Source organism: Thermothelomyces thermophilus, chromosome 6, assembly GCF_000226095.1.
Source record: "Thermothelomyces thermophilus ATCC 42464 chromosome 6, complete sequence".
In the NCBI taxonomy this organism is placed as follows: Eukaryota; Fungi; Ascomycota; class Sordariomycetes; order Sordariales; family Chaetomiaceae; genus Thermothelomyces; species Thermothelomyces thermophilus.
This window is the reverse complement of record NC_016477.1, coordinates 430,720-457,238: the sequence shown is the minus strand read 5'-3', so window position 1 is coordinate 457,238 and position 26,519 is coordinate 430,720. Positions and strand designations below refer to the sequence as shown.

Genomic DNA, 26,519 nt, shown 5'->3' with positions numbered 1-26,519 from the left:
GTTTCATTTTTAGGCTGCGTAACCGAACCCATCGACCCGTTGATATATCTTCGCGCTCGTTCCGACCCCTTCGCTTCGCCCATCGGGTGATTATCATTGTCGCGTTTGACTCGGCGCATCATCGCTGCTTTCATCAGGCCCCAGGATCACCGATACATTGTGCGCAACCATTTCGCTGTCTGCCGCGTTTCTCTGGTCATCCCAGGCCCATCGCGGAACATCTACCGACCGTGTCGTCTACGCACTACCTGCTCTTTCTTGATCAATTCCCGCGTCGTGCCGATTTCCCGCGTCGCGCCGCCAAACTGGCTCCGATACAAAATATAGAAGTTCTTCCCGAGGCCGACGCGCCGTTGCCGCCGCACAACGACTTCGTTGCGGAGGCTGCGGAGGATTCAAAGATGGAGGACGACGCGCAGGCGATGGCGATCTCGACGGCGCTCGAAGCCGATCCCATCTCGAGACCCAGCTCGGTATCGACTCAGGCTTCAGCGCCCCAGAATCTCGCACCCGCTCTGTCCAACCCTCAGCCGCAGACGCTTTCCACCGGGGATTCGGCGACAGACAATCCACAACCAAGGTTGGTACCCAAAGTGATGTGCGAGCTGGCGAGAGAGGCAAGCGAAACAGTCAATCGGTCGCAATGGCCTACCTGGGCCGGCCGTGCTTGTCCGATTGGACTCCTAGGATCGGCTACAGTTGAGATATCGACCCTTTTGTAGCCCCTTCTGCCCTCTCTCGTTCTCCAGCACATTTTCGAGTCTTCGTTCCGCGCTAAACAAAGCCTTAGACCTGTCGCAATCGCGCCCGCTATGTATCCAGCTGGCACGTCTCCTGCGAGCACAGCTCCCGCGCCTGGGGGGAATCTTGTAAGTATCAGGACCTTTATAGTTGCCCTACAGTCACTTCTTCATATCCTCTTCTCAAGTTGCCGAAAAGCTCCACACCCGGGCTCCCGATTTGCCAGCACCGGCAGATGTTTGGGTGAGGCGATTGATGACGAAGCCACTGCTCGTCACTGCTCGTCACTGCTTGCCCATTGGTCGTTGGCGCTGGCAGAACAATGGGGATAGGTGGGGGGGGGGGGGGGGGGCGCCTGAGCTGCTGGTGCCATGATCGATCCTTGCATCACAAGCCGTGACCGTTATCAAGGCAGCCCCACTTCCTCGCCTGGTCAAAAATTTCCTTATCATCATCCTTATCATCGCGGCCCGGCCCATCATTATCTGTTCCGCCATCCCCATTTATCGTCCCTTATCTCTCATCTAATCTCTTGCGCGACACTTACATCGTCGACTTGCCGCCTCTGCGACGGATTGTACCTCGAGAAAATGGCGACGATGGCTAACCACGACCGTGCAACCTCACAGCCTACCTGCCAGAACTGCGAAACGCACACGACCCCGCTATGGCGACGCGACGAGACAGGCGCAGTGCTCTGCAACGCCTGCGGTCTCTTCCTGAAGCTGCACGGCCGGCCGCGACCTATTTCCCTGAAAACTGATGTGATCAAGAGCCGAAACCGCGTCAAAACGATGCGACCAGACCTTGCGAAACAAAAAAAGGTGCGGTCGTGAACACTCCTTCTGTTTCTTGTGTCCCGCCAAGTCTAACACACGAGTCGAAAATACAGGCGCAACAGCAGCAGCAGCAACAACAACAACAGCAACAACACCTTGCTCAGACGGGCGATTTGAACGGTGCAGATCTCGGCGCAGTCAACGGTGCGGCCGGTGTTCGCAGGGCTTCACAAAAACCCGCCAATGGTGTCTTGGACGATACACATTCTCCCATCTCTCGCACTGGTACGCCAAATCTGTACGCATCTCACATGGCGCCGATGTACCAAAATCTCGAAGACCAATTCCAGGCCCAACAGCTGTCTGGCTTTGGCGGGCCGGATGGCCGCGCTCCCTCCCCGCTGAACGGCGACCGCCTCGACATGCCACAGACACACGAGCAACTCCTCGCTACCAACGCAAGCTTGAAAACGCGCGTCAGCGAACTCGAAGTAATTCAAGAATTGTACCGTGGCAGAATCCAGCAGCTCGAGCAGGAAGAAGCGAATCGGCAGGCCCAGGAGAAGACCAAGTCTGAAGCCGACGAGCAGCTGCGCAATCAGCTCAACGCCATCAACGAGGCGCACGCCCAGCTGCAGAAGGAGCTTGAGGAGAGCCACCGGAGGGAGAATATGCTGAAGCGGCGTCTGGACGAGCTCGAGGTTGAACTCAAGGAGGCCAAAGAAGCCCTTGAACTACACGAGAATGGCCGTGCCAAAAAGGCCAAACTCGATGACAGCGCCGCAAACAAAACGGAGGAGCAGGCGTCGACTTCCCAAGCCGCAACATCGGCTAACTCGGATGAAAAGTGAGGGGCCGGCCACTTTGCGATGGAGGCTACTCCATTCGCTGGCCATCGCCGCCTTGTTGAAGCAGCACTTTCTCTATCACTACGGCGGTGCCGCTGTTGCTGGGACTTGTTCTTGATGTGGCGACACCAATGGCTTGCCTCGAGCTAGCGGCGCCTTCTCTCCGTTTTCATACTTGTTTTTCATACCGGTGCGATGTGCCATCGAATTTATGGACCGATGGCTTCTCAGGAACCTCCTCTGCGCTTTGGGCCGTCTTCGCGTGCAAGCCGCACGACCTTGTACCGGGAGATATTGGCACTTTTGCCAAGGTGACCCGCGTTAAGGATGGAGACAACAGTGCAGATCCTACTTGCGCCTGTTAGCCTTTCGATGGACCGAACCGGGCGGCTGGTCTATAAGATGGATGGGTGGAGTTGTTGGAGTACGGCGGTCATATGCAGATCAACGGGACTTGATCAATTCGCGGGATAAAGGGACGGGAAAACAAAAAAAATCGCATTGTTCACCTATGGTAGGGCTTCTAGCCGTAATGTCAAAAGTCGGGTTGCTTGGTGCTGCGAACGTTGTGAAGGTCTGTCGTTTCGACAGCCCAACCGTGATTTCCAAGAGGACGCGGGCTAGCACTCTTCGACCCCATCTGTTGGCGAAGGGGGTTGTTCCGCAGCTGACTTGCATCGCCCTCTGCTCGAGTCACGCATTGGTTCATCAGCCGTTACCCTACGAAAGCGCTGTAATCCAGTTTCGAAGCACTCTGTCCGGCGCTGTGACTCTTTGGCAAAGCCATGCCTTTACCGACACTTTGATGTTACCACCACACATGATTGATCTCCTGTGAGTCGCGGTATATACTGTATATATGTATGTACAATACATACAAGGGGTTTTGGGTGTTGAGCAGCAGAGGCCATCCATCCACTAATCACCAGCAAGGGTTGTCCTCGCTAAGGCGATCACTCGCAGCGGCTTCCCACATGCTGGGGATCCGTCCTGCTGCAACCCTTATTCATGCGCCACATCCATTTGTCCCAAACCACCGGGACAAGCTTGTTGGTGCTGTCGGTCTGCCGAGACCCGAGCTCTGGGATGAATAACCACACTACCACAGACGCTGGGGGGGGGGGCATTTTGGCCAAGAATCCACGATTATCAGGGGGCCAAGGGATGATGGTGTTGCGCATTTACCTATTTGTCTTTGTGTGTGTTGGTGTGGCGAGAGGGGGCTGAGGAACGCGAGTTCCGACGTACAAAGAACCATGACACAAGGCGATTGTGCAACTATCCGTGCCGTCCGAAGATGACCGGAGACTTGCCGGGTTGGCCATTTGCGGCGGCCCGGGACCAATTCGAAGGTTACAAGTGCGAACGGTGAATATGGTGGCGGGCACCGTTCCTGTGAGATGGGGGTAGTCTATAAACTTCGCCTGACACCCCAGAACAACGAAACACCGGGTGCTCGCCTTGTTAGGAACATGAACACCAGTGGCATGACACGGTCAGATCGAAACCGCTGCCCACCAATCCACTTCTGTTGTCGCGTGCTGTTGTTACACGGACACATTCCTCTCGGCGGCGTGGAGATCATAGCGCCCGTTTCACTTTTACGGAGCCAACGTCTCCCCCTTGCCTCCCCGTCCGCACATCGTCGGCTACAACTCCACGAGGCTAAAAGCTAGCGACCCAGGAACCGGGTGGGAAGACATATTCCGCGGTAGCCCACCACCTCAAGGCTGTTCCCAAGCATTGATCCCCAGATACACAGACAAGAGATGTGAACTCGGCTCGCCATGCCGTTCCAGACAACCCAAGATCAACGCCGCTACCGCCCTCTGACCCCTTCTCCCCTCAATCCCAACACCTATCTCAATGGCGATCGCGACCACCAGGGGCAGCAGCGGCCCCAATGGCCCAACGGGACATCAAGACGACCGCTCAAGGTCGTTCGCTGCAACACCTCTTCGCGAATCGCGCAGAGATACGCCGCGCTGGCGAACGAGAGCCCGACCCAGCGCCTGCTCCGCCAGAAAGCAGCCGCGGCCTGGCAGCTGACCGGAGCGCTGCAAGCCCGTCGTCACCAAGCGCCACCGGAGCCCCAACGGTCCGTCCACTTCGAGACCGGGCCAGAACTCCACCACCACCACCACCACCACCACCACCACCACCACCACCATCACCATCACTGCCAGCAGCAGCAGCAGCAGCAGCAGCAGTCTAGTAGCGAACATTCCTTCACATGCCCCTCAACCACCTCGATGAAGTCCACAGCCACGGCTACGACCACAAGCAACGCCGCGGCCTCAACCTCGACCATGATAACGGCCACCAGGTCGGGCCCCGCCGGCGGAAACTGGACGACAAGCGCCGTCGCCGCCCTGGCCATGTCCGCCCTCCCGGCAGACGAAGAGTCAGACCTTTCGGTTCCGGGAGCCGGTAGTGAGAACGCGAACAAGAACGCGAACAAGAACGAGGAAGAGAACGTAGATCAAGCTGATATCGGCCTGTTGCTGCTGGTCAAGAACCAGCGCACTGGCGCCGGCGCCGGCGCCGGTGCTGGTGCAGAGCGGGGCAGTACTTCTAGCTTCGAACGATATCGGGACGTTTCAACGGCTGGTGACGGTGGGTGCGGTGATAAATTCAGCCTGCCCGCCGGTCGTGGCGGCAGCGTCGGCGGCGTCGGCGGCGTCGGCGGCGGCGGCAGTGATAGTGCTGGTGGTGGTGCTGGTGGTGGCGGCAGCAGCGGGGACAGCGGGACCTGTCCCTTCCGCTTGGCTACGTCACCCCGGGTGTTATCGCTGGGGTTTGAGCGGCCGTTGCTGCCGCTGCATACTGCCGTCAAGCAGCGGGCGGGGAGGCGCCGCTTCGGGGAAGGGAATGGTTATGGTGCCGGTGCCGGTCGTGATGGTCGCGCTTCCAGGTTGCGGCGCGTTATGCTTATGGTGGCGGTGTTGTTGGGCTTGGCGTTGGTCCGTGGCCTCACAACCGGATTTCGTACGAGCCGTACAGAGTAGTCGTTCGTGAGGACCGATGGAGTGAAGGCGGGGCCGGGAGGCCTCTTTCGGTTGCGGGCCCGGCATGGTGTGCGTTCGATGACCGGGCTGTGAGGAGGCTCGGCATAGCAGTCAGCTCTCGAATTGCGGTTCACGCTGGGTCGGGAATCCAGATGTGACCACGTCTGTTTGTGATTCGGGTCGAGAAGCTTGAGTGGACTTGAAAACCTCTTTTGAACCGCCCGTTCGTGAGGAGGTGGTCTCTTCGTGAGTGAGGCCGCAGCGGGATATCCGAGCCAACAAACTCCAAAGCCAACCGTCTCTTGCTCTCCTGGCGACAGCCAGATCTTACACGTTAACATACATTTCGTTCGGCGTCGTTTCATTGCGATTCCTTCTCGTTTGCACTCGTCTTCTCCTGCTCCGAATCCTTGGCAGCAACTTCAGCGCTGCTTTTTATTGATGGCCGTTTCAACCTGCCATATAGCCCGTTCCAATTCGGCCTCGAGCTGGGGCAAGTCGAGCGCCTGCGTCATCTTCTTCCCATTGGCCTGCGACAGCAACATGGTTTCGCCATTCCGGTCTTGTGCGCCAGTTGACGACGCGGGACCGGGGTTGCCGACGAGTTTCTCGTTGGAGCCCGTTGTTGGCTCGGGGGTAGACGGGAGCGGCTGCTTCTGCTGGGCATACACCTCGTCGACGACGGGAGATGGCGTCGCGACGAGAAGGTTGTTCTTGACGAGAAACTGGAGGTGCCTCCCGCCCGCCAGAGCCCGCCAATGCGACCAGGCGCGATAGACTAGGTAAAAGAACGGAAGGTTGGGAATGCTTCAACAAGACAAAAGACTGTCAGCAATGTCCGTAGCATGCAGCACTGGTGAACCTGAACCTACAGTGGAAGGATCGCAATCGGGGCCGTCAGGGGCATGCCGACGAAACACCAGAACAACCGCCTCTTGTGAAGTGCCTCCCTCTCGGTCGCCAGGCGGTACAGGATAGTAGGTACCTGGTCCATGACCAGCAGGCTTTTGGGGTAGATAACCTCGACCTTTTCAGTGCCCTTCAGCTCAACCTGCTTCCGGCGCTGGGATAGCGGGGGAACCAATTTCAAACCCCATTCCTCGTAGGGAATGCGGCGTAGCACCTGGTTGCCGTAGTTGGCGACCGACTTCTGCCAGCCGTTCTCCTTCTTCTCCCAGCCGGACCATGTGCGCGCGGCCTTGGCCTGGATCCAGTCCGACCATGTCTGCTTTTCCGACGCCGGCGCGTTCAGTCGCTGGCAGTACAGGAGGGTGCGCCTTGTCGAGATGGGCAGCAGGTAGAGGCGCATCATGTCGAGTCGCGGGAGGCCTCGGCTGCCTCTCGGGGAGGGGGGCTACTGCGACAAAAACAAAAACTCGGTCCAAAAAACACTTCTCAGAAGGCGTGCTTGTCTTGTCGGCAGAGCTGCCCAAACAGTGGGCGCGAGGCGAGTGAAGGAAGGGGAGGGGGGGGGAAAAAGAGAGAGGAATCCCGCGGTGCCTAGATGCAGAAACAGAGATCGCGTCGGTTCATCATGTATTTTGGGAGTTGAGCGAGCCGTCTGATGGGCAGTAATCAGACCGGTGGTGCTTGCACACAAGGACTAGCTGCGACCAAGGCAGTGACGCAAGTAGTTTCAAAGCGTGCGTTCTCATTGGCTGTAAAGAATCAAGGTAGATTGCTGCCTCTGGTCGGCCCGTTCTGCCTCCGTTTTACGGATCCACAATGAACGGAACATACGCTATCCCTTTCAGAAAAGCCTGGGGTCGTCGCTCAACACACCTCGTAAAGGCAATAGAATAGTTACTCCGGATGTCACCCGTACACCACGTCCCTATACTAAATGCAAGCCAGTCCAACCAACATGTTATCGATGGGTCAGACTAACCTTGACAGCACCTCGCTCAAATGGCTTGCGCCTCTCTGATAAGTCAACAAGCACACCATTCTCGAATCGAATAAAGACACAATGTGTGTTGACGGCTCCCAGTCTTGAGTCGATTGAACTGTGTAGTCCATATTTTGTACGTCCATACGCAGTTTGTTGTCTCAATTGTTAGTTCACAAGTACCATGCTGCTCGACGGACGTGCTTTCTCTTGAGTTTATCTCGTACTTTAACAAACAAAAAAATCCAGGTCAACGTGATCTGGGGCTCCTGCCTTTGCCAGGCTCACTCTGTCCGAGACACATCCCTGGAAATGTTATCGATAGACGGATTCGATGTAGAGGTTGCAGTTCTGTCGTCATAGCTCTGGCGCTGCTCAAAACTAAGGCACTCAACAGGGGCGGGGCATTGGTCGGTGCAGCTAGTGTAATTACCAAATTACCACTCAACTGAAGATCTGGCCAGTCACACTCGAAGCCGCCGGGAGGGCCAAGTCTTGGCTGATGGCTCAGAAAGCGACCTCCCACTCAAGGCCAACACAGCCCCGACCACCACGTACACACTTGTCTAACTAGACTTGTACTACTGCGTCTGGTGCATGTGTGCTGGGTCTGAGGAGGTCAATTCGGACACCCGACGCGGCGGAGTCGGGCGGTTGCCTTTGTACAAAAATACAGAACGGCAGCGACCACCGCACGATGCAGCGGCACATCCGGCTTTGGCTTTTTGTCTTGCTCTACCCCCGACATCTACGATCTGCGCTGCCTGCAACGCGCCCGCTCCCACTAGGCTCTTGATGCGCCGAAGGACCGCTGTTTAAGCGCGGAAATCGCCACGCCCGGGCGCGCCGGCTGTTTGCGAGCCTTCCGAGATGGCGACGCCGGACCAGACGCCGTCGAGCTCACATCATTCCGAGCCACGCCCGTCAACGAGATCCCATAGCACTGCTGCGCGCTCCGCTACCTCGGCCAGCCGGGGCGCCTTGCGAACTCTTCCACGTGCGGAACTACCCTCTCCCACCAAATGTGCAGCCCTGGTAGGGACAGGATACTAACAGTGGGCTTGCCAGCGTGGATCGACTCGTACGAAACCCGATACGGCACCCCGTCCGAGGACCAGATTCGCGCGCTGAGCTCACCTCCTCCGCGGGCTCTCCCCGCCCATCACAATCATGTGCCGAGCCAAGCGCATAGAAGGGTGTCGAGGGACGGATTTGTGTACGAAAACCCGACCGTCTTGGGGCTGCAAGGGGCAACGACGTCGAGGGTAAGGCTGCGCAACTTCCTCAGACGCGGAGACGGCACCGAGAGGGGCAGGAAATGGGACCACCTGCGCACGGCGGAACCCGTCATTGTGCCGCGCTACAGCCGGGCCACCGCGGACTCGCCCTGGCGCGGTTACGTTCAGTCTTCGCGATATGGTCGCCTGTCGAACGAGGAGGCCGAGATTGTCGATCCCGAGACGCTCCATAAGATGCAGCCCGAGTTCAACAACCCCGTCGAGATCCACCATGCGACCGCCACCACTGGCGGCAAGCCGACACGGACACGGGTGCTCTACAAGCGGTTATGGCGCATCATACTGCGACACCCGCTTGTCCCCCTCGCCTTCCGCCTCACCGTCCTCCTCACCTCCATCGTGGCGCTGGCCATTTCGGCCAGGATATTCGAAATCGAACACAGGACCGACCACGACCGCTCGTCGGAGCTGACGCAGGCCATCGTGGCCATCGTGGTCGACTCGGTCGCCATCCCCTACATCGGCTACATGACCTGGGACGAGTACACGGGCAAGCCTCTGGGGTTGCGCCCAGCCAACCAGAAGATTGGCCTCGTCCTGATGGACTTGTTCTTCATCATCTTCAAATCCGCGAGCACCGCTCTGGCCTTCGAGGCTCTGGTCTACCATAACGCGGGAGACCGCGAGACGAGGCAGTACAGCCAGGCTCTGGCCGCGTTCCAGGTGATTAGCCTGATCGCCTGGAGCTTCACCCTGTCCGTGAGTGTCTTCCGCCTAGTGCAGAAGCTGGGCGTCGGGGACGATGACAAGTGATGGGTGCATGTATAATGGGACCTAGGTGGGCAGCTCAGGAGGTTACTGGGTTGATGGATGGGTTAATCGGTTGGGTTATTGGCGTTGGCTGCTTGGGACTTGTCATTGCGTATTCCCTTGTTTCCTTCCTTCCTTCCTTTCTTTCTTTTTTTCGAAACCCCCATACTTCTCCGACGGGATCCCCCCTTCGTGTCCACGGGACCATTCTTCCGCTGTGCATGGCGCCGCACTCGCAGCATGTATAATTATTACACAAGATTTCCTGGGTAGCTGCCCGTGTGTACATATGTATATGTCGACCGATCTATTATCTAGTATATCCCTAAATATATCCAGGGAAAGATAGTTCGCCTTTGTTCAAGCTCGAAAATTTGCGGCCACCCTCAGCATTAAGGAGGGGTAAGTAGCCTCGGTGTGTCGGCGCCAGGCGCAAGCGCGGTCTACGGCGCTTGTTGGCGCTTAGCGCTAAACTGACAAGTCGTGTCTGGGCAACCTGGGTACTCCGTACGGCCAAGCGAAATCAGGCCCCAACCTTAGGGTGGGTCTCCCTGCCTGGGACCATGAACCCCACTCTGGAAATCAAACAGCGGGTGGGCAGTGAGATCCACGACTGGAAGTTGCCTTGGACAGCCGGACTAGGTACCTACCTACCTGCTTTTACCTACACGTACCTTACTTACAACCTTCCACCATATTTCCCGCCCTCTCCTAGACCCGAGACTGTTTTGACAACCAGCTCACCCTTAGCATCGAAAGCCCTCTTCCGCAGCATCCAGGCCTTCTTGCCCGTTCCTGCTGCTGAGTAAAAGGCTCCGATCGTCAGCCTTGCAGCCCTTCGGGCCTTCTCCGCCACTCTCGTTCCCGACATCTTCCTCGTTGGGAAGAAACCCGAAGGCTTGTTTGCTCTCGCGACACCCTCGAGTAAGCTTTCTCTTCATCAGACCTTATAACCTGGCTGGAGTTCTAGACTACTAGGCTACTACGGCGGTGCTAGAACCCAACATCACAACACACGTAATCTAGCTGGCCGGAACACTGACCTGATTAGCCCTTCCAGTAAACTCAACCGTCTCTCAGATCCTCATCCGAACGAGCTGAATTCCCAGTCACGGTCGCCCACGTGCGATAACGATCGCGCCGCATAGAAGATGCCTTCCGCCGGGTTCTCGGGAATGCCCGCGGCGCCCGTCAAAGATGACATCGACACAACGTGCGAAACCGCTCCCGCCTGAGCCGACGCGGAAGGGGAAAGCGCTGACAAGGTGGTAGATGGGGTTATCTCCAACAGAACGTCACCAGGGTCATGACGAAGTTGCGGGAGGGCATGGACTTGAAGGCGGTATGCGCATTCTGTTTGGGTCCGCGATGCCCTGTTTTCACGGAATCATGCTGACCCCGCGCCTTGCAGTACATGGGCATCTATACGTTAGTCGGACCTTACCCGAACCGCGCTCGCGACCGGCCGCCGATGACTAACGAACTAACGATCCACAGAGCCGTCCACAACTTTTGCACATCCCAAAAAGCCGTCAGCTTCCCCCTTCAGAGTCACGTTATTGGCTCTTCTCAGCGAGGCGGTCTGTTCCAACCTGCTCTTTCCATTTGCGTTGACAAGCGCTGACATGCTCCCGCAGCTCATCTTCTCGGCGAGGATCTCTACAAGAAGCTAACGGAGTATCTCTCCGAACACCTTCTAACACTAGTGGAAGAGTCGAGGACCCACACAGACGAGGCACTGCTGGCGTTTTATACCAGGGAATGGCAACGCTATACCACCGCTGCCAAGTACATTGATAATATGTTCAGCTACCTCAACCGCCACTGGGTCAAGCGCGAGATTGACGAGGGGAAAAAGACTGTCTACGACGTCTACACCTTGCATCTAGTGCAATGGCGCGACGTGCTGTTCGCCAAGATCTCGGAGAAGGTCATGGCAGCCGTCCTCAAGCTCGTCGAGAAGCAGCGCAACGGCGAGACCATCGAGCATAATCAGATCAAGCAGGTGGTCAGCTCGTTCGTGTCGCTGGGCTTGGATGACGGCAATTCTTCCAAGACGACACTCGACGTCTACCGCTACCACTTCGAGCGCCCCTTTCTCGAGGCTACCAAGGTCTTCTACCAGAACGAGAGCAACCAGTTCGTGGCCGAGAACAGCGTGGTGGAGTACATGAAGAAGGCCGAGGCCCGCCTAAACGAGGAAGAGGAACGGGTGAAGCTCTACCTGCACCCGGAAATCGCAATTCCCCTCAAAAAGGCGTGCAACCAAGTATTGATTGCCGACCATTCGGCCATCTTGCGTGACGAGTTCCAGGTTCTGCTGGACAACGACCGGGAAGAGGACATGGCGCGTATGTACAACCTCCTGTCGCGCATTCCCGACGGCCTGGACCCTCTCAGGACCAAGTTCGAGACCCATGTCCGGAACGCCGGACTGGAGGCTGTTGCAAAGGTTGCTTCGGACGCCGACAAGCTGGAGCCCAAGGTCTACGTCGACGCTCTGCTCGAAATCCACACGCAATATCAGGGACTCGTTAAGCGCGCGTTCAAGGATGAGCCCGAATTCACTCGGTCGCTCGACAACGCCTGCAGGGAGTTTGTCAATCGCAACGAAGTGTGCAAGTCCGGATCGAACAAATCGCCCGAACTGCTCGCCAAGTATACCGACGTGCTGCTCCGCAAGAGCAACACCGGGGTGGAGGATGCCGAGCTGGAGAACACCCTCGTCCAGATCATGACGGTGTTCAAGTACATCGAGGACAAGGACGTGTTCCAGAAGTTCTACTCTCGCATGCTGGCTCGCCGCCTGGTCCACAGCAACTCCTCGTCCGACGACGCCGAGACGAGCATGATCAGCAAGCTCAAGGAGGCTTGCGGTTTCGAGTACACCAACAAGCTCCAGCGCATGTTCCAAGACATGCAGATCTCCAAGGATCTCAACGCTGGGTTCAGGGAGCACGTCCAGACACTGGGCACCAAGGGTCTCGACTCGTCGTACTCGATCCTGGGCACCGGCTTCTGGCCGCTCACTGCCCCCGGGACCAACTTCAACCCGCCTGAGGAGGTGGCGGCGGACTGCGAGCGGTTTAGCCGCTTCTACAAGAACAAGCACGAGGGCCGCAAGCTCACGTGGCTATGGCAGCTTTGCAAGGGCGAGGTCAAGGCAAACTACGTCAAGAACCCCAAGATGCCCTACACGTTCCAAGTATCGTGTTACCAGATGGCCATCCTGCTCCTGTTCAACGAGAAGGATAAGAACACATATGAAGAGATTGCCTCGGCAACGCAGCTTAACAATGACGCGCTCGACCCCTCGCTCGGCATCCTGTTGAAAGCCAAAGTTCTCAATCTCGAGGGCGCTACCAAGGTAGGCCCGGGAGCAACGTTCGCGCTCAACTACGACTTCAAGAGCAAGAAGCTCCGCGTCAACCTGAACGTGGGTATGAAGTCGGAAACCAAGCAGGAGGAGGCCGAGACCAACAAGACGATCGAGGAAGATCGCAAGCTACTTTTGCAGGTAAGAACTCTTCCCCTGGTGCTCTCTCCATACCTCTTGCCGTTCGGTGTAGTTATTGACAGGCTCTCAGTCGGCCATCGTGCGCATCATGAAGGCGCGCAAGCGCATGAAGCACCAGCAGCTCGTCAGCGAGACCATCAACCAGATTCGCGCCCGCTTTGTGCCCAAGGTTAGCGATATTAAGAAGTGCATCGAGATCCTCCTCGATAAGGAGTATCTCGAGCGTCTTGACGATGACGATATCGGGTACCTGGCTTAAAAGAAATAGCCTGGTTCATCCGGCAGGGATCTGCAGAATCCTTAGTTTGCCCCGCCGTGCCTTGCTTACCCTGCCGGCCCCTCTCGACAGAGGCGACTTCATTTCTTTACTTACATAACATACCAGCGGGGCGGGGCGAAAAGGGTTGTGAGAGGTTCAAGGCGGCGGATTGCACTCGGTTCGGCAGCCGGGTTGGTTTGGTCGGGAGTCTTGCTGATCGGTGCGATTGATCGGGGGCAAGGTTTTGGGGCGAGCAAACGACGAGTTATGTATGAGTACAACCAACACAACGACAACACCAATGAAGTGACCGGCTGCTCTGGTTCCCAGGACTTTTTTTCCCCACTTGAAACAGGAAACAGCAGGGGAGGGCAGCAGCTCTTATTTCATTGTCGCCTTCTTAGCTTCAGTATGATATAAGCTAATACGAGGGGGGATATGTGGAGGGTGGGTTACGAGGATGGAGTTTATACAATCCGGATGAGGACCGACTTCTTCTGTTCAACTGAAGGGAGCGTGAAGGCTGTCCCTTTACGTATACTGGGATCCGAATCGAGGGAAAAGAATTAAAGAGTGTAGCCCAGCCTGTTCATGCGAATAGACCAAGGACCAACGGTTTCTTTTGCTTCTGAGGGGATCTTACAAGTTTGACAGGTTCAGGACAGCACAGACAGTTCAGGAAAGAAAGCATCGAGATAGCACGCCAAGATGACCCGCCGCGAGCCATTATTACTCAATTACCGTGGCTTTCGATCCTCATGATAGGCTACTGCATGTTGGCGGCCGGTTGAGCAGCTTGAGAAGAAGTTGAGAGCCGGCTTTAGTCGTCCTGTTGAGACTGATTGATTGCATTCCTATTGGTCGCCGAGCTGTTTTCACATTCGCTCCTTGGCCCTTGAGTGAGATGGCGAACTGCAGTTCAGCTTGCGACATCATGCTGCCGCAGTATTAGCTGCCGGCGGGCACCGAGTTGAATAGAGGGGGAAGAAGCCATTAATGGGGTCGGCGTTGCAAGGCTGCAAAGCTTCATCTCTATGAAAGAGAGCCGGAATATTCCTTCCCCTCATTATCCTCTCTTCAACACGGCGGATGCCTTGTTTTCGAGCCTGAGGGGCGACGAGAAGCGCGCATCCCAATGCAAGGATCTGTAGGTAACCTATTTTGCAGCGCACGAAAGGCGTATGTATGTAGATATGCACAACACATAACGATCCGGAATCCGTTCAGACGCTCCAGATCATATTAGTAGTTATATCGAGTCCTTTTGAATGCCTGGACCACTCAAGGTATTGCGTAGTTTTCCTCTTTCTGACGGTTCGCGATCGGTGCTCTTGCCCGCCTCGTTCCGTTAGGGCAGACTGGTGTTTCGAGTGGCGTCCAACCGGACTCCGTCACAGGCCACCCCGTCCCTTTCTGGTAACAACCCCCCTTGTGAACAATTTGCCGACAGTCCGTTTTGGGGATGTTTTGTTTCTTTTTGGTGAGACTGGGATGCACTGCGGTCTTATTGTACATGCCACCATCAGGCATGGCTTTCGGAGTCACTTGAGACGCTCCGTTCTGAGTTTCTCAGTTCGTCCAAGTCTTCCGAGACGCGCACTTCTAATTTGGCAGGTCCCAAGTCCGGGGTTTTGCAACGTGGTGTTGCTGATTACGGTACTGTATTTGCATTTACCGTACCCTCCAGCAACGGGCAGGGGCTCGTCTGGGACTCGTGGCTGGACCAAACCCAGGCCTCAGACCCCTGAACCGGCGGTCTGTGAGTTCAAGCGGGCGTCGATCATGTTGATGTTTCCGGGCTGTCGGCGGCTCATACACTACAGACGACCACAGCATACTGTATGTAATGTATGTATGTACGTATGTACATACATACATACTGCGCACATACACACACGTAAATAACTACTGAACTCGAGCTCTCCGAGCTGCCCAGCAGGACCACCACTCCCGGGGAATCCCCTGGCGCCTTTGCAGGCCCTGTGTCGTATGTCTCGTGTAGTGTAATGATCACACCATGAGTGAAGGTGGTAACTTATGAATGGTTGAGCAAGACACGCATCCTGAAATGTTACACTCCTTGTTCTGGTCCCTCATCAGGGCAGAATGCCCCCAGCAGACCAAGTGCTGCGGTGACATTAAGCCCAGTATGTAAGCCCGCATTGTCCAGATCCCGACATGAAATTACTGTGTACTATGTAGGTTTCGTGACGTCCTGATGGAAATGGAAATCTCACATCCTCGTTTCCCCACACCCCCACCTCTTTCCCCCTTCCTGCGGCTCTGGAACCAAAAAGATGTTGGGGAACAGAGCGGAAAGAGGACTCGGTGCTAGAACAGCCTGCTTGGCGACGGAGCGACAAACTGACACACTAAATAAAGGCAGAGTAGCAGTCGTCGAGTTTTGTCTCCGCAGAGTCGCATCCCGGCTGAAAGCAATGGTTAAATCCAAAACTCGAGAGAGCTGAACGGTTGTCTGAAGCATCCTGCGTTAACTGACGATACACTTAGGAGAGGATCGAACTAGTCCCTAACTATTGCACACCAAAAAACAAAATATAACGGGGAGGGAGTGTCAGGTTTGAACTAAAAGTCGCATCGGATTGCCAGGATCCGCTGTGGACCGTGGAAGATCTTGTTTGCTCGATGGCAAGGCTGCGCTCAATGGCATGGTCAAGAATGGATGCGCGAAAAACGTACTGTGTAGGGTGTACACTACACTAGCGCAGCGATTACGGTCAGTGCACCGTGTCCTTCACTACGAAACCACCACGGAACACAATGCACTGCCAGCCGCTCATTTACCCCGATCTAGCGTATTTTGCGACGTGCATTATGGGATCACCACTGCTTTCCGGGAATCTTACACTACCAGCTGTATTCCAGGTAGTTATATTGAATTGTTCCGAAGTACATTACGCAAGTCCACTACCTTAACTAGGTACTCAGTACACCAAAGTTACCTACTTACGTTAGGCAACCTACTGTGTAAGTGGGTCGCGGGAGTCGAAGGGGCCCCTGGCCCCTGTTCCGGTTCCTTGAGTCGTCTCCCGCCCCAGCTTTCGGACCCCGGAGATGCTTTTGCCTGGTCCCCCATTCGCAGGACAGCGTCGCTGCGTGTCGCGCACGGAAAGCCCTTGACAAAGGGACAGACGGGAGGCCCTGTCTTCTTGCTCCCACCGAGGTCGCTGCTGACACGCAATTGTCAACTCTGGGCAACCCGGATTCCCGCCGCCCGCCGGCCGTCCCAGATCCGCCCGGCTCACCGTTCGCAGCCGCGCCTCGATTACTACCATACCTTCCTTGGTGAGGAGATGCCTCCCCCCGCAATCATTCGCCAGACCTTGTCGCTGACACTCCATCCTGCACATCGACAGAGGGCAACAACGCGCTGCTCTCTCTTCCAGATCCTACACGCCCAGCCTAGAACGAAATCGCTCGCTGCATAAAGATCGCAAGCTTCCACGTCTGTCGGCAAGAACCTGCGACCCTCGAGATCTGGCAGGGGCGGATCATTGCTCATCGATTACCTGAGCAAGATCCTTTCGATTGAATCGAAACCCTCACCTCTCTCGACCCACCAAACCAAGCATCCACCGGTGATCCAGGGCATCCGTGTAATTCGCCATTGCCGTACTCGCCAGCGCCTCGCCTGGCTTGTTGATTACAACGCCTTTCTTTTCTGACTTCACCAGCATCTCCAAGAGGGATTCCACTTTAGCGAGCAACAGTTACGCCAGATCTATCACAAACTACTGCCGCCGCTGCTTCACATCTGAGGAAGACATCGTTTCGCAGATAAAATTGATGGTCGCCATGGGAACATGCATGAGTACTAGTGGGGAGGAGTCGGAGCAGAGGAAGCGGAGTAACAAGATTGATAAGGAGCTCGAGGAGGACTCAAAAAGGTTGCGGAAGGAATGCAAGATCTTATTGCTCGGTACGCCGCCCGCCGTGTTGCAGGCAAGCCCTCGCCGCTGACTCTTGTTCTTGCAGGCTCGGGCGAGAGTGGAAAGTCAACGATCGTGAAGCAGATGAAAATCATCCACCTAAAGGGCTACTCACAAGATGAGCTCGCTAGCTACCGCCCGACTGTGTACAAAAACCTACTCGAGTGTGCAAAGGCGCTCTGCGGCGCCATGCGACAGTTCGAGATCGAGCCAGTGCTGGAAGAAAACAAGGAGTACTGCGACTTCCTCCTCGATTACTCGCTTGACGCAAACCCACAGTCCAGGATCGACCCAAAAGTGGGCGTTGCCGTCCAATCAGTGTGGAACGATCCAGCCAGGGAACAGCTCATGGAGAGGCAAACCGAGTTCTACCTCATGGACTCGGCCGAATAGTTAGTCGCCTCTTCCTTTACTCCTCCCCTTATCAGACAATGAATGAAGAGGAACAAGGACTAAACATGGCGCAGCTTCTTCCAAGAGGCGCATAGGATCGTGTCGCCGAACTACCTCCCGGTCGAAATGGACGTGCTACGAGCACGAACCAAAACAACCGGTATCTATGAGACAAGGTTCAAGATGGGGCAATTAAGCATTCAGTAAGTCGGCGCCTCCATCCCTTTAGCTTGCCCAGCTGACACTCCCTCTCTCTCCTTTAGCATGTTCGATGTCGGCGGGCAACGGAGCGAACGCAAGAAGTGGATTCACTGCTTCGAGAACGTGACATCTATCATCTTCTGCGTTGCCCTGAGCGAGTACGACCAGGTACTACTCGAAGAGAGCAGCCAGGTACGTCCGTCCCGTTTCGTATCTCTGCTTGCTGCTGCTAACCCCTGGCCATCCCTGACGTAGAATCGCATGATGGAGAGTCTGTTGTTGTTCGACTCGGTCGTAAACTCTCGGTGGTTCATGAGGACAAGTATCATCTTGTTTCTCAATAAAGTGGACATCTTCAAGCAGAAGCTCGGACGCTCGCCGTTGGGAAACTACTTCCCAGACTATTCTGGCGGGAACGACGTCAACAAGGCGGCCAAATACCTCCTCTGGAGGTTCAACCAAGTTAACCGAGCGCATCTGAACCTCTATCCACAGTAAGGACCTTCTCATCGGAATTAACTTTCCGCATTTCGCTGACCTCTGATGGCAGTCTGACGCAAGCCACCGACACATCCAACATTCGCCTCGTGTTCGCGGCAGTAAAGGAGACCATCTTGAACAACGCCCTCAAGGACTCAGGCATTCTCTGACAAATAATGCAATATACCCAAGTTCATTTATTCGATACTCCCCGCCCCCAAACCTCCTCCTCCTCCTCCTCCTCCTCCTCTTCTTCTTCTTCTTACCGACGACCCCCCCGCCCCCCAACCTAATCTCGAATTGGGAAACTACGGAACCTACATTCTAGCGGCCTTCTTTTACCTGTCTGGAGCGATTTTGGGAGCTGGTGATACACGCATGATACGGCGTTGGAAAGGGGTTGGTTCTATGGTCTGCTGGGTGACTTTTCGCCAATCGTCTCGAAGTCGAGAAGCCTGTGGCAAAGCGAGGCCACATTGGTTCAATTGGCGACTACTTGTGATCCTGTTTCAGATTTTCATGCGTTTGTTTGCTAACGCATAGTTCACGACGCTACTGGCGCTGCCGGGAGATATATGGTCATTTACGAGATTATCCGTTTCAAAGGAGAGTTATATATTGAAGAATCTCGGCCACACACCAGGCGGTCGTGGCAAGTTGATTCTCGCTTAAGTATGTTCCGAGTCGCCGGTTTATGGAGAAGGATAGTTGGCAGTTCAGGGCTCAATGATTGGAGGCCGGGAAAGGTCGCGTTCGGGCCGCCATTAGCACGATAAGCTGGAATTCGACCATGTCGCCCTGAGCGAGAGGACCCAGCCACAATCTGCTGCCGCCGTGAGAAGCTGCAAGGTGCCCAGGTCGCTGCGCTTAACGCAAGGCATTTCCTCGCGCAGCAGCTCGGCGGTACTCTAAGAAATCGAGCCTCGCATCCGACACATAGTTAAGCAGCGGCGTCATACGAACAGGGCCTACAGAAAAACACCTCGTCATTGGGTACCACACCGCCGTTCATGTCGTCCCACGTACATACATACATACATAACACTGAGCACCGGAGAATGTGGCCCGATGTCAGCTAGCAAACGAACACGATAGTGCCTAATTATTCGTTCCTTCCATGGCCCGCTCCATCCGTCTACACAGTATGCGCGTAGTGTGGTGGACATTGTGGAAAAGACGGGCAGGTTATTATCTGCTGGCCCAACCAATGGGCCGAGCCGGTTGCACGTGTCGAACATGAGAGATGATGTCAGTAGCCCGCGGCAGGACCAGGATCTCCCGCTACGGGCTCCACTCCGGCGGGGTTTCATATCAGTAGAGCCCAGGCCCGTCCGTCGACTCCGTATCAAGACCTGGAACCAACACTCACATCGCCCTTTGCTCCTGCGCCGCAGAGCTTAGTGGCACTTCGGACAGCTGGGAAGCTGCCCACGGGCTTCGCCTCCCAAGGAGTCGCGGCGGCCTGCCACGCCGTCGCACAAAGGGGTTGCTGAGTCCGCAATGCGGGATACTCCAAAGGGGGATCAAGGGTCGGACAACGCCAGCCACTGCAGAACCACAGGATCCGCTGTCATGGGGTGTCAACCGACGCCATGAAACCATCCTCGAGAACAAACTTGAAGCTCCATCGCCCGAGATGGTTGCGCAAGTGCATGCGGCCCCCGCGTACAATCACAACAGATGGCAGCCAAAGCCTGTGATCAAGGGGGAGCAGCACATGACCCAAGAGTGCTCGTCGAGGTTGCTAGCGCCCGGTGGTCTTCCGATGTAGCTTCTGCAAAGCAACCCAGCAAGGAGGAGATGGCAGCTCGGCCGCCTGTCCTGCTTTGCCCCTGTCCTTGTTTTGCGAAGTCTGGAAGCCGGGCGTCGCTTTACTATAGTAGGTACCGAGTTGTACCTGATTTCCAGGCTGCGCTTTTGTGGATTGTTGCCATTCTGGCCAGGTGCCGCTGCTTCTCTTGCCTGTGCCTCCTTCCTTCGAACTCTGTTTGAGCACGACCACTGTGGAAGCTTGCGGTAACACCATCCCACTTGCATCGCACTTGAAGGGCGAAAAGGCACTTCCCAACCCGCCCCAAGCTAAAGTAGTCTGTTGCAAGAGCCCACATCGTCTTTTCCCCGTCAAAAACAAGCAATAGACTACTTGCTTCGCTACCCTATGGCGCGCTAGGTACAGCTCGAGAGAGCTCCGCACCGATAGCAAGCTACCCCGCCTCGTGATGAGCTCATCGTTCGATCTGACGCAGCAGCTGGCTATCAACCTCTGACCTTTCGCGTTCTCCTTCCGATTTTGAGAAAGGTCCTTCAATCTTGAGATTCAACCAGATCAGAATATCCTCGAGTCAATTGACACTAGCAGAATGGCGTCTGGGAAATTACCGTCTAGAGAGCGGCGCCCCTCTGTTGGAGCTCCAATTGTCGACATCCAAGGCTCGGTGGGCCCCGCGGGCATCTCGCGCCCCAAGCACACGCGCGTCTTCACCGGGTTTGGCGCCGGGGAGATCAAGCATGTTGAAGGTATGTAACGTCTTCGCCGTCAAGTTCTTCCACTGCGGTTGTCTCTACTCTACTATCGTTCGTCTTTGGATCGGTCATCAGAATGGGCTACGGAGGAGTTCATGATTTCCCCTCCGTCCCTCCCCAAACTTGCCCCTCACAGCTCTGTACGAATGCGGGGTTGCAACACACTTCTTGCGGGAAACTCGCATGAGTGTAGGATACAGCACCGCTAACATTGTCACCACAGCCTCGATCCCAGAACCCCAGCGCAAGACCTGGCGGAAGCACCAGAGCCGCGGTTTCAAGGACAAGGATGGATTCGAGCGCGAGGTGGTGCGGCACGTCGAGACGACGCTGGCGCGCAGCCTTTTCAATTGTGATGAAGCTGCCGCATACTCGGCCACAGCACTTGCCTTCCGTGACCGCTTGATCCTCGAGTGGAACCGCACCCAACAACACCAGACCTTTGTCGGCAGCAAGCGTGTGTATTATTTGAGTTTGGAGTTCTTGATGGGCCGGGCCCTGGACAATGCGATGCTCAACGTGGGACAGAAGGAGCTGGCCAAGGGTACGTTCAGACGGGTACAAAGAGGACCTAGTCGAGGGTGTCTTGCTGACGTTCTGAAAAATAGCTGGTCTTGCCGAGCTTGGCTTCCGTATCGAGGACGTCATCCATCAAGAGCACGACGCTGCCCTGGGCAACGGCGGTTTGGGTCGCCTGGCCGCCTGCTTCCTGGACAGTCTGGCGAGTCTGAACTACCCGGCCTGGGGCTATGGCTTGCGATACCGCTATGGCATCTTCAAGCAGGAGATCATCGATGGCTATCAGGTTGAGGTGCCGGACTACTGGCTCGATTTCAACCCCTGGGAGTTCCCCCGGCACGACGTCGCGGTTGATGTGAGTACACCGGCTGTGTCTGCTTGTGGAGTGTCGACTACGGGTCTCGGCTAACATGCGCAGGTTCAATTCTACGGCAGTGTCGAGAAGAAGACCAACGAGACCGGTAGGACCGTCTATCACTGGGAAGGTGGAGAAACCGTCAAGGCCGTCCCGTACGACGTGCCCATTCCCGGCTACAACACGCCGACCACCAACAACCTCAGATTGTGGTCGAGCAAGGCGGCCAGTGGCGAGTTCGACTTTCAGAAATTCAACAACGGCGACTACGAGAGCTCCGTGGCGGACCAGCAACGCGCCGAGACCATCAGCGCCGTGCTCTACCCCAACGACAATCTCGACCGCGGTAAGGAGCTGCGTCTGAAGCAGCAGTACTTCTGGGTTGCTGCCTCGCTGTACGACATTGTCCGCCGGTTCAAGAGGACGAAGCGCCCGTGGAACGAGTTCCCCGATCAGGTGGCCATTCAGCTCAATGACACCCACCCGACGCTGGCTATCGTCGAGCTCCAGCGCATCCTGGTCGATCTCGAGGGTCTCGATTGGGACGAGGCCTGGAACATCGTGGTCAACACCTTTGGCTACACCAACCACACCGTTCTCCCGGAAGCCCTCGAGAAGTGGTCGGTTCCCCTAATGCAGCACCTTCTCCCGCGCCACCTCCAGATTATCTACGATATCAACCTCTTCTTCCTGCAGAAAGTCGAGCGCGAGTTTCCCGGAGACCTCGAGCTTCTGCGCGATGTTTCCATTATCGAAGAATCGCAGCCAAAGATGATTCGCATGGCTTACCTTGCCATTGTCGGCTCGCACAAGGTGAATGGGGTTGCCGAGCTGCACTCGGAGCTCATCCAGGCAACCATCTTCAAGGACTTCGTGAGGATCTTTGGTCCTGACAAGTTCACCAACGTGACGAACGGCATCACGCCCCGCCGCTGGCTCCACCAAGCAAACCCACGGCTGTCGGAGCTGATCGCCAGCAAGACGGGCGGTTACGGTTTCTTGAAGGACCTCACACAGCTCAACCAGCTCGAGCTGCACGTCAACGACAAGGAGTTCCGCAAGGAATGGGCCGAGATCAAGTACGCCAACAAGGTCCGCCTGGCTAAGCACATCAAGGCGACGACGGGCGTCACGGTCAACCCGACTGCACTCTTTGACGTTCAGGTCAAGCGCATTCATGAGTACAAGCGCCAGCAGATGAACATTTTTGGGGCCATCCACCGCTACCTGAAACTCAAGAGCATGTCCCCCGAGGAGCGCCAGAAGCAGCTGCCGCGTGTGTCTATCTTTGGCGGAAAAGCCGCGCCTGGCTACTGGATGGCCAAGCAGATCATCCATCTGATCAACAACGTCGGGGCGGTCGTCAACAACGACAAGGATATTGGGGACCTGCTCAAGGTAGTGTTCATAGAGGACTACAATGTCAGCAAAGCCGAGATGATCATTCCGGCCTCCGACATCAGCGAGCACATCTCGACTGCCGGCACGGAGTATGTGAAACCTTGTTCTCTGACTCGTGCCCTTGGAGAGTGGACGGGATGCTAACGGGAGACAGGGCCTCCGGAACCAGCAACATGAAATTCGTGCTTAACGGCGGCCTGATCATTGGAACCTGCGATGGTGCCAACGTAAGTGGAGCACGAAGAGATATATGTGAAAAAAAAAAAAAAAAAGAAGATAAACAGGATCGAATTGACGCTGTCAACAGATTGAAATTACCCGCGAGATTGATGAAGCCAACATTTTCCTCTTCGGCCACCTGTCGGAGGAAGTTGAGCCTCTGCGCCACGCCCATCGGTACGGCGAGGCCAGCCCGCTCGACCCGGACCTGGCACGGGTCTTTGAGGAGATTGAGAAGGGGACCTTTGGCAACCCCCAGGATTTTGCGGGCATGATCTCGGCTGTGCGCGACCACGGCGACTACTACCTTGTTTCCGACGACTTCTCGAGCTACCTTGCTACTCACGACGCTGTGGACGAGGCATACCGCGACCAGGAAGGCTGGATCACTAAGTGCATCTTGAGCGTCTCGCGCATGGGCTTCTTCAGCTCGGATCGGTGTATTAACGAGTATGCCGAGGAAATCTGGAACATAGAGCCGTTGAAAATGGACCAGGCTGAACGAGTGTAGAGAGCTCAGGAGGAGCGCGGCATCCCGGGTGGGATCATGGGTGCTGCGGCGAGCAGAAGGGCGACTGTGGGGCGTAGGAGGGCGGCGGATGCGGAGAGGAAGAGCGCTTCCCGAAAGGTTGTGGGGGTGGGTGGTCCCAGAGGCTCTGGGATAAGCGGGGTTGGTGACGGGAAGCCGGCGAAGCGACGTATCAAACATTCTCTAGGGTGGGCCAATTCTAATCCTGCCGGAAAGGAGACGCTGCCGGATGACTCGTCGTCATCGTCCTCGGAGGAGACACGGGATGCGCCGCCAGATGAAGGGACTGGACCACAGGGCGAAGGTCACGGTAGGGAGGAAGAGGAGGAAAGAGAGCATAGTTTATTCTCCGAGGACGCTCAAGTGTCGTCTGGGGAATCACCGGGCGAGGAAGACAGGAACGAGGAGGACGGGGGAGAGGAGGATGGGAGTGACGAAGATGGGAGCGAAGAGAACGAGGAGCCGTTCGATGCGGCTGATGCTACGGGCTGGGAAGAGGTGTGCGCCTGTTTGCAGCTTCTTGCCCTGCTATTTTGCATCCTAGCTTGTGAGGTCATGTTCATTAAGTGGTTCTCGCAGGCTTTGAGCTTTGTATTTGCGCGGGCCAGGTTGATATGGGAAGGGGATGAGCATCTTCAGGTCCGGTACACCTCTCTCGTCCTGGGGCCACGGTAGGATCAGGATTCGGCTACGCCGACATCGACGCCAGAGGATGGGGTTTTTTCTTGGACCTGAATGATCGAGGCATGGAAGCAGCGTTGTTGAGCCTCTTGTTTGTTTACGGTTTCCTGCGTTCGTTATTATTATTAGTCGACTTCACAGCGGTTTGAAAAGGCAATCAGTTTTGACACTGCTCCTTTGCCGCCTGATCAGAGGCGTCAGGCCCTCGGGAGCAGAGCGGCCGTGTGCATCCCTGATGGTGGGGTAGACACTATATGTGTGACGTACTGAGAGCTCCCACTCGTTACCAATGTGAATGGCTGTGTGTACTCAGCTGCGCTGCTATCTTCTGCATGTGTCAGTTTCAGTTTCTGTGACGTGAGACCATTTTTCGCACAGCCATCACTTCCTTTGGGGCGGCAGTGGTTTTTCTTTCAAAGAAAAAAAGAATGAATACAAGCACCCATGTAATGCTGGTATAGAACCGGAGTTCCCTTTCATGTCAACTAATCGCCAGGGAACTGTCGATCTAGTAATTAATAGTGAACTACTATCTCATGTGTTGTTCGAATTTTTCCCCTTTTCAAGTTGATTGCTCTGGGTACGGTCCATTTTTGAGTAATGCCGCCTCGGGGCCATTTTCGGCCCGGTGGAGTGAGAAGTTGTTGTTGGCCTGAAGGAACGGAAGACATCCATAATATAGTACTAGGTAGGCATGGCATCCTAATTGCTACTACTACTGGTGTATGTCCTATTTTCGTGTATGTACATATGTAGTGAAGTTCAATCAAACCGTCAGATCTTTACCATTCAGCTCTATCAATCTTTTTTCTTCCCTTTCCTTCTTCCTTTCCTTCCTTCATTCTGTCTTTTTATTCTGTTCTTTTCTATTTTGTTTTATATATTTCTCGTATTATCCGTGTTTCGGATTAATCTAGACGGTGGGGAGCTCGCACCTCGTATGAATCGAACTCCCCTATATATATTTCCAGGGGGGAATATGTGTGTACAGTACATATATATGTACATGTGCACATACAACTGCCTAGTACGGAGGAGACCGGCGTAGCTTGTCTGACAGGAAAAGCTCAACATGAGAATGACGGGGAAAACCACCAGCGGGTGCGAAGTGGCATTCCCCTCCCATCCACAGCATCCCACTAGGCAGTGCAGTTTGCTGTCGCTTGTTTGTGAGAGAAACTGGAGAGGCCGAGGTGGGGGCGCTGGGGCGCTGGGTTTCGGCTTGCTCTGACCACTGCAACTAACAAAGTAAGAACAGTGACGTCAATGTGCACGAGGTTACACTTCGAAGGTTTACACTAGGTCCCACCCTGGCGGGCGCGCAGTTCCGAGCACTCGGCTCCACTTGGGGGGAAGGCGGGGGACGGTGGGCGTGCACCACACACGCATATACACAGATATGATGGACTGGTCAGGCTGGCGGTCTATGTATGTACATACACTCGTGTAATAATAGTAGTGTGTATCCCATAGAGTACCCTGTAATGAATTGCGGATGCAGAAACTGGTACACTCCTTAGTGTGATTTTAGTTCGCAGTACCCGGTACGCACTAGTGTATGTATGTAATGTATGTATGTACATACATACATACATGGCGGCTCCCAATGCTCGTAGGGGGGGCTGCAGAACTGTCGTCATAGTGCTCCTGTCGTTGGGCGGGGGGTTATCGAGATTGGCCCCGGATCCAGGGGCCTTGTCTACCGTCCCAGAGTTTGGGGCACTTTAGCAACGTGCATTAGACACGCTAGACCATAACGGTAGCTTACCGGACTGCCGGGCTGTTTGACCATGGCGGGTTTTTGTTCGGGTTGTTGGGTTCCTGCTGACGTAGGTCTTGATGAAGACATGGGGTGCGGCTCGAGGTCCGGTGCGGCGATGCAGTTGCGACGAGAGCAGTGGAGTTCAGGATCCCGTATTGGCTGCCATCCATCGGAGAAGCTTGGTATCACTTCGGTCAATTAATATGCCTTTCTTGAGAAGGCGAACTTGCCTCTTCAATGTCGCCGCCCCCTGCTGATCCCAGGGTCGGCGTGTGGGATATTGCGAGCTTGGCACTAAAGACCCTGGGATCCGCTGGAAAAAAAAAAAAAACCTTGACGAGGTCAACGGCGATGGCAGTTGGGCAGGTAGGAGCAGCACACAAAGCATCGAGGAGCATCGAGGTGGTGGGGCCACACA

At 55.6% G+C, this 26,519-nt stretch overlaps 8 protein-coding genes across 8 annotated transcripts; 7 read left to right on the top strand and 1 right to left on the bottom strand.

Annotated features, from left to right (window-relative positions):
- The first annotated feature begins 249 nt into the window (after window positions 1-249).
- MYCTH_2309867 (uncharacterized protein) lies at window positions 250-2,573 on the top strand. The gene is made up of 4 exons (XM_003665758.1): window positions 250-580; window positions 791-869; window positions 1,371-1,565; window positions 1,649-2,573. Exons 1-4 carry the CDS (start codon window positions 402-404, stop codon window positions 2,369-2,371), a joined length of 1,176 nt encoding a protein of 391 aa, XP_003665806.1. The 5' UTR covers window positions 250-401; the 3' UTR covers window positions 2,372-2,573.
- A 1,187-nt stretch (window positions 2,574-3,760) lies between these two features.
- Window positions 3,761-4,449, top strand: MYCTH_2316158 (uncharacterized protein; the record flags this gene model as incomplete). The annotated part of the gene is made up of 1 exon (XM_003665757.1): window positions 3,761-4,449. A coding segment is annotated over exon 1 (262 nt), but the record flags the coding sequence as incomplete, so codon positions are not given.
- A 1,081-nt stretch (window positions 4,450-5,530) lies between these two features.
- On the bottom strand, window positions 5,531-6,935 carry MYCTH_2316157 (uncharacterized protein). The gene is made up of 2 exons (XM_003665756.1): window positions 6,249-6,935; window positions 5,531-6,183 (listed from the first exon to the last, which is right to left on the bottom strand). Exons 1-2 carry the CDS (start codon window positions 6,686-6,688, stop codon window positions 5,799-5,801), a joined length of 825 nt encoding a protein of 274 aa, XP_003665804.1. The 5' UTR covers window positions 6,689-6,935; the 3' UTR covers window positions 5,531-5,798.
- A 1,250-nt stretch (window positions 6,936-8,185) lies between these two features.
- MYCTH_2309859 (uncharacterized protein) lies at window positions 8,186-9,332 on the top strand. Its single transcript, XM_003665755.1, has one exon. It carries the CDS (start codon window positions 8,287-8,289, stop codon window positions 9,313-9,315), a length of 1,029 nt encoding a protein of 342 aa, XP_003665803.1. The 5' UTR covers window positions 8,186-8,286; the 3' UTR covers window positions 9,316-9,332.
- A 1,249-nt stretch (window positions 9,333-10,581) lies between these two features.
- MYCTH_2309854 (uncharacterized protein) lies at window positions 10,582-13,839 on the top strand. The gene is made up of 5 exons (XM_003665754.1): window positions 10,582-10,654; window positions 10,724-10,740; window positions 10,810-10,892; window positions 10,950-12,829; window positions 12,900-13,839. The coding sequence occupies exons 1-5, from the start codon at window positions 10,619-10,621 to the stop codon at window positions 13,086-13,088; spliced, it is 2,205 nt and encodes a 734-aa protein (XP_003665802.1). The 5' UTR covers window positions 10,582-10,618; the 3' UTR covers window positions 13,089-13,839.
- Window positions 13,840-16,753: 2,914 nt separating this feature from the next.
- MYCTH_2309848 (uncharacterized protein) lies at window positions 16,754-18,485 on the top strand. The gene is made up of 6 exons (XM_003665753.1): window positions 16,754-17,028; window positions 17,085-17,430; window positions 17,506-17,634; window positions 17,695-17,824; window positions 17,888-18,126; window positions 18,183-18,485. Exons 1-6 carry the CDS (start codon window positions 16,905-16,907, stop codon window positions 18,280-18,282), a joined length of 1,068 nt encoding a protein of 355 aa, XP_003665801.1. The 5' UTR covers window positions 16,754-16,904; the 3' UTR covers window positions 18,283-18,485.
- Window positions 18,486-19,348: 863 nt separating this feature from the next.
- Window positions 19,349-19,883, top strand: MYCTH_2129660 (uncharacterized protein; the record flags this gene model as incomplete). The annotated part of the gene is made up of 2 exons (XM_003665752.1): window positions 19,349-19,445; window positions 19,507-19,883. 2 exons carry the CDS (start codon window positions 19,349-19,351, stop codon window positions 19,881-19,883), a joined length of 474 nt encoding a protein of 157 aa, XP_003665800.1.
- A 463-nt stretch (window positions 19,884-20,346) lies between these two features.
- Window positions 20,347-23,365, top strand: MYCTH_2309843 (glycosyltransferase family 35 protein). The gene is made up of 4 exons (XM_003665751.1): window positions 20,347-20,629; window positions 20,859-21,179; window positions 21,244-21,509; window positions 21,573-23,365. The coding sequence occupies exons 1-4, from the start codon at window positions 20,473-20,475 to the stop codon at window positions 23,052-23,054; spliced, it is 2,226 nt and encodes a 741-aa protein (XP_003665799.1). The 5' UTR covers window positions 20,347-20,472; the 3' UTR covers window positions 23,055-23,365.
- The last annotated feature ends 3,154 nt before the right edge of the window (window positions 23,366-26,519 follow it).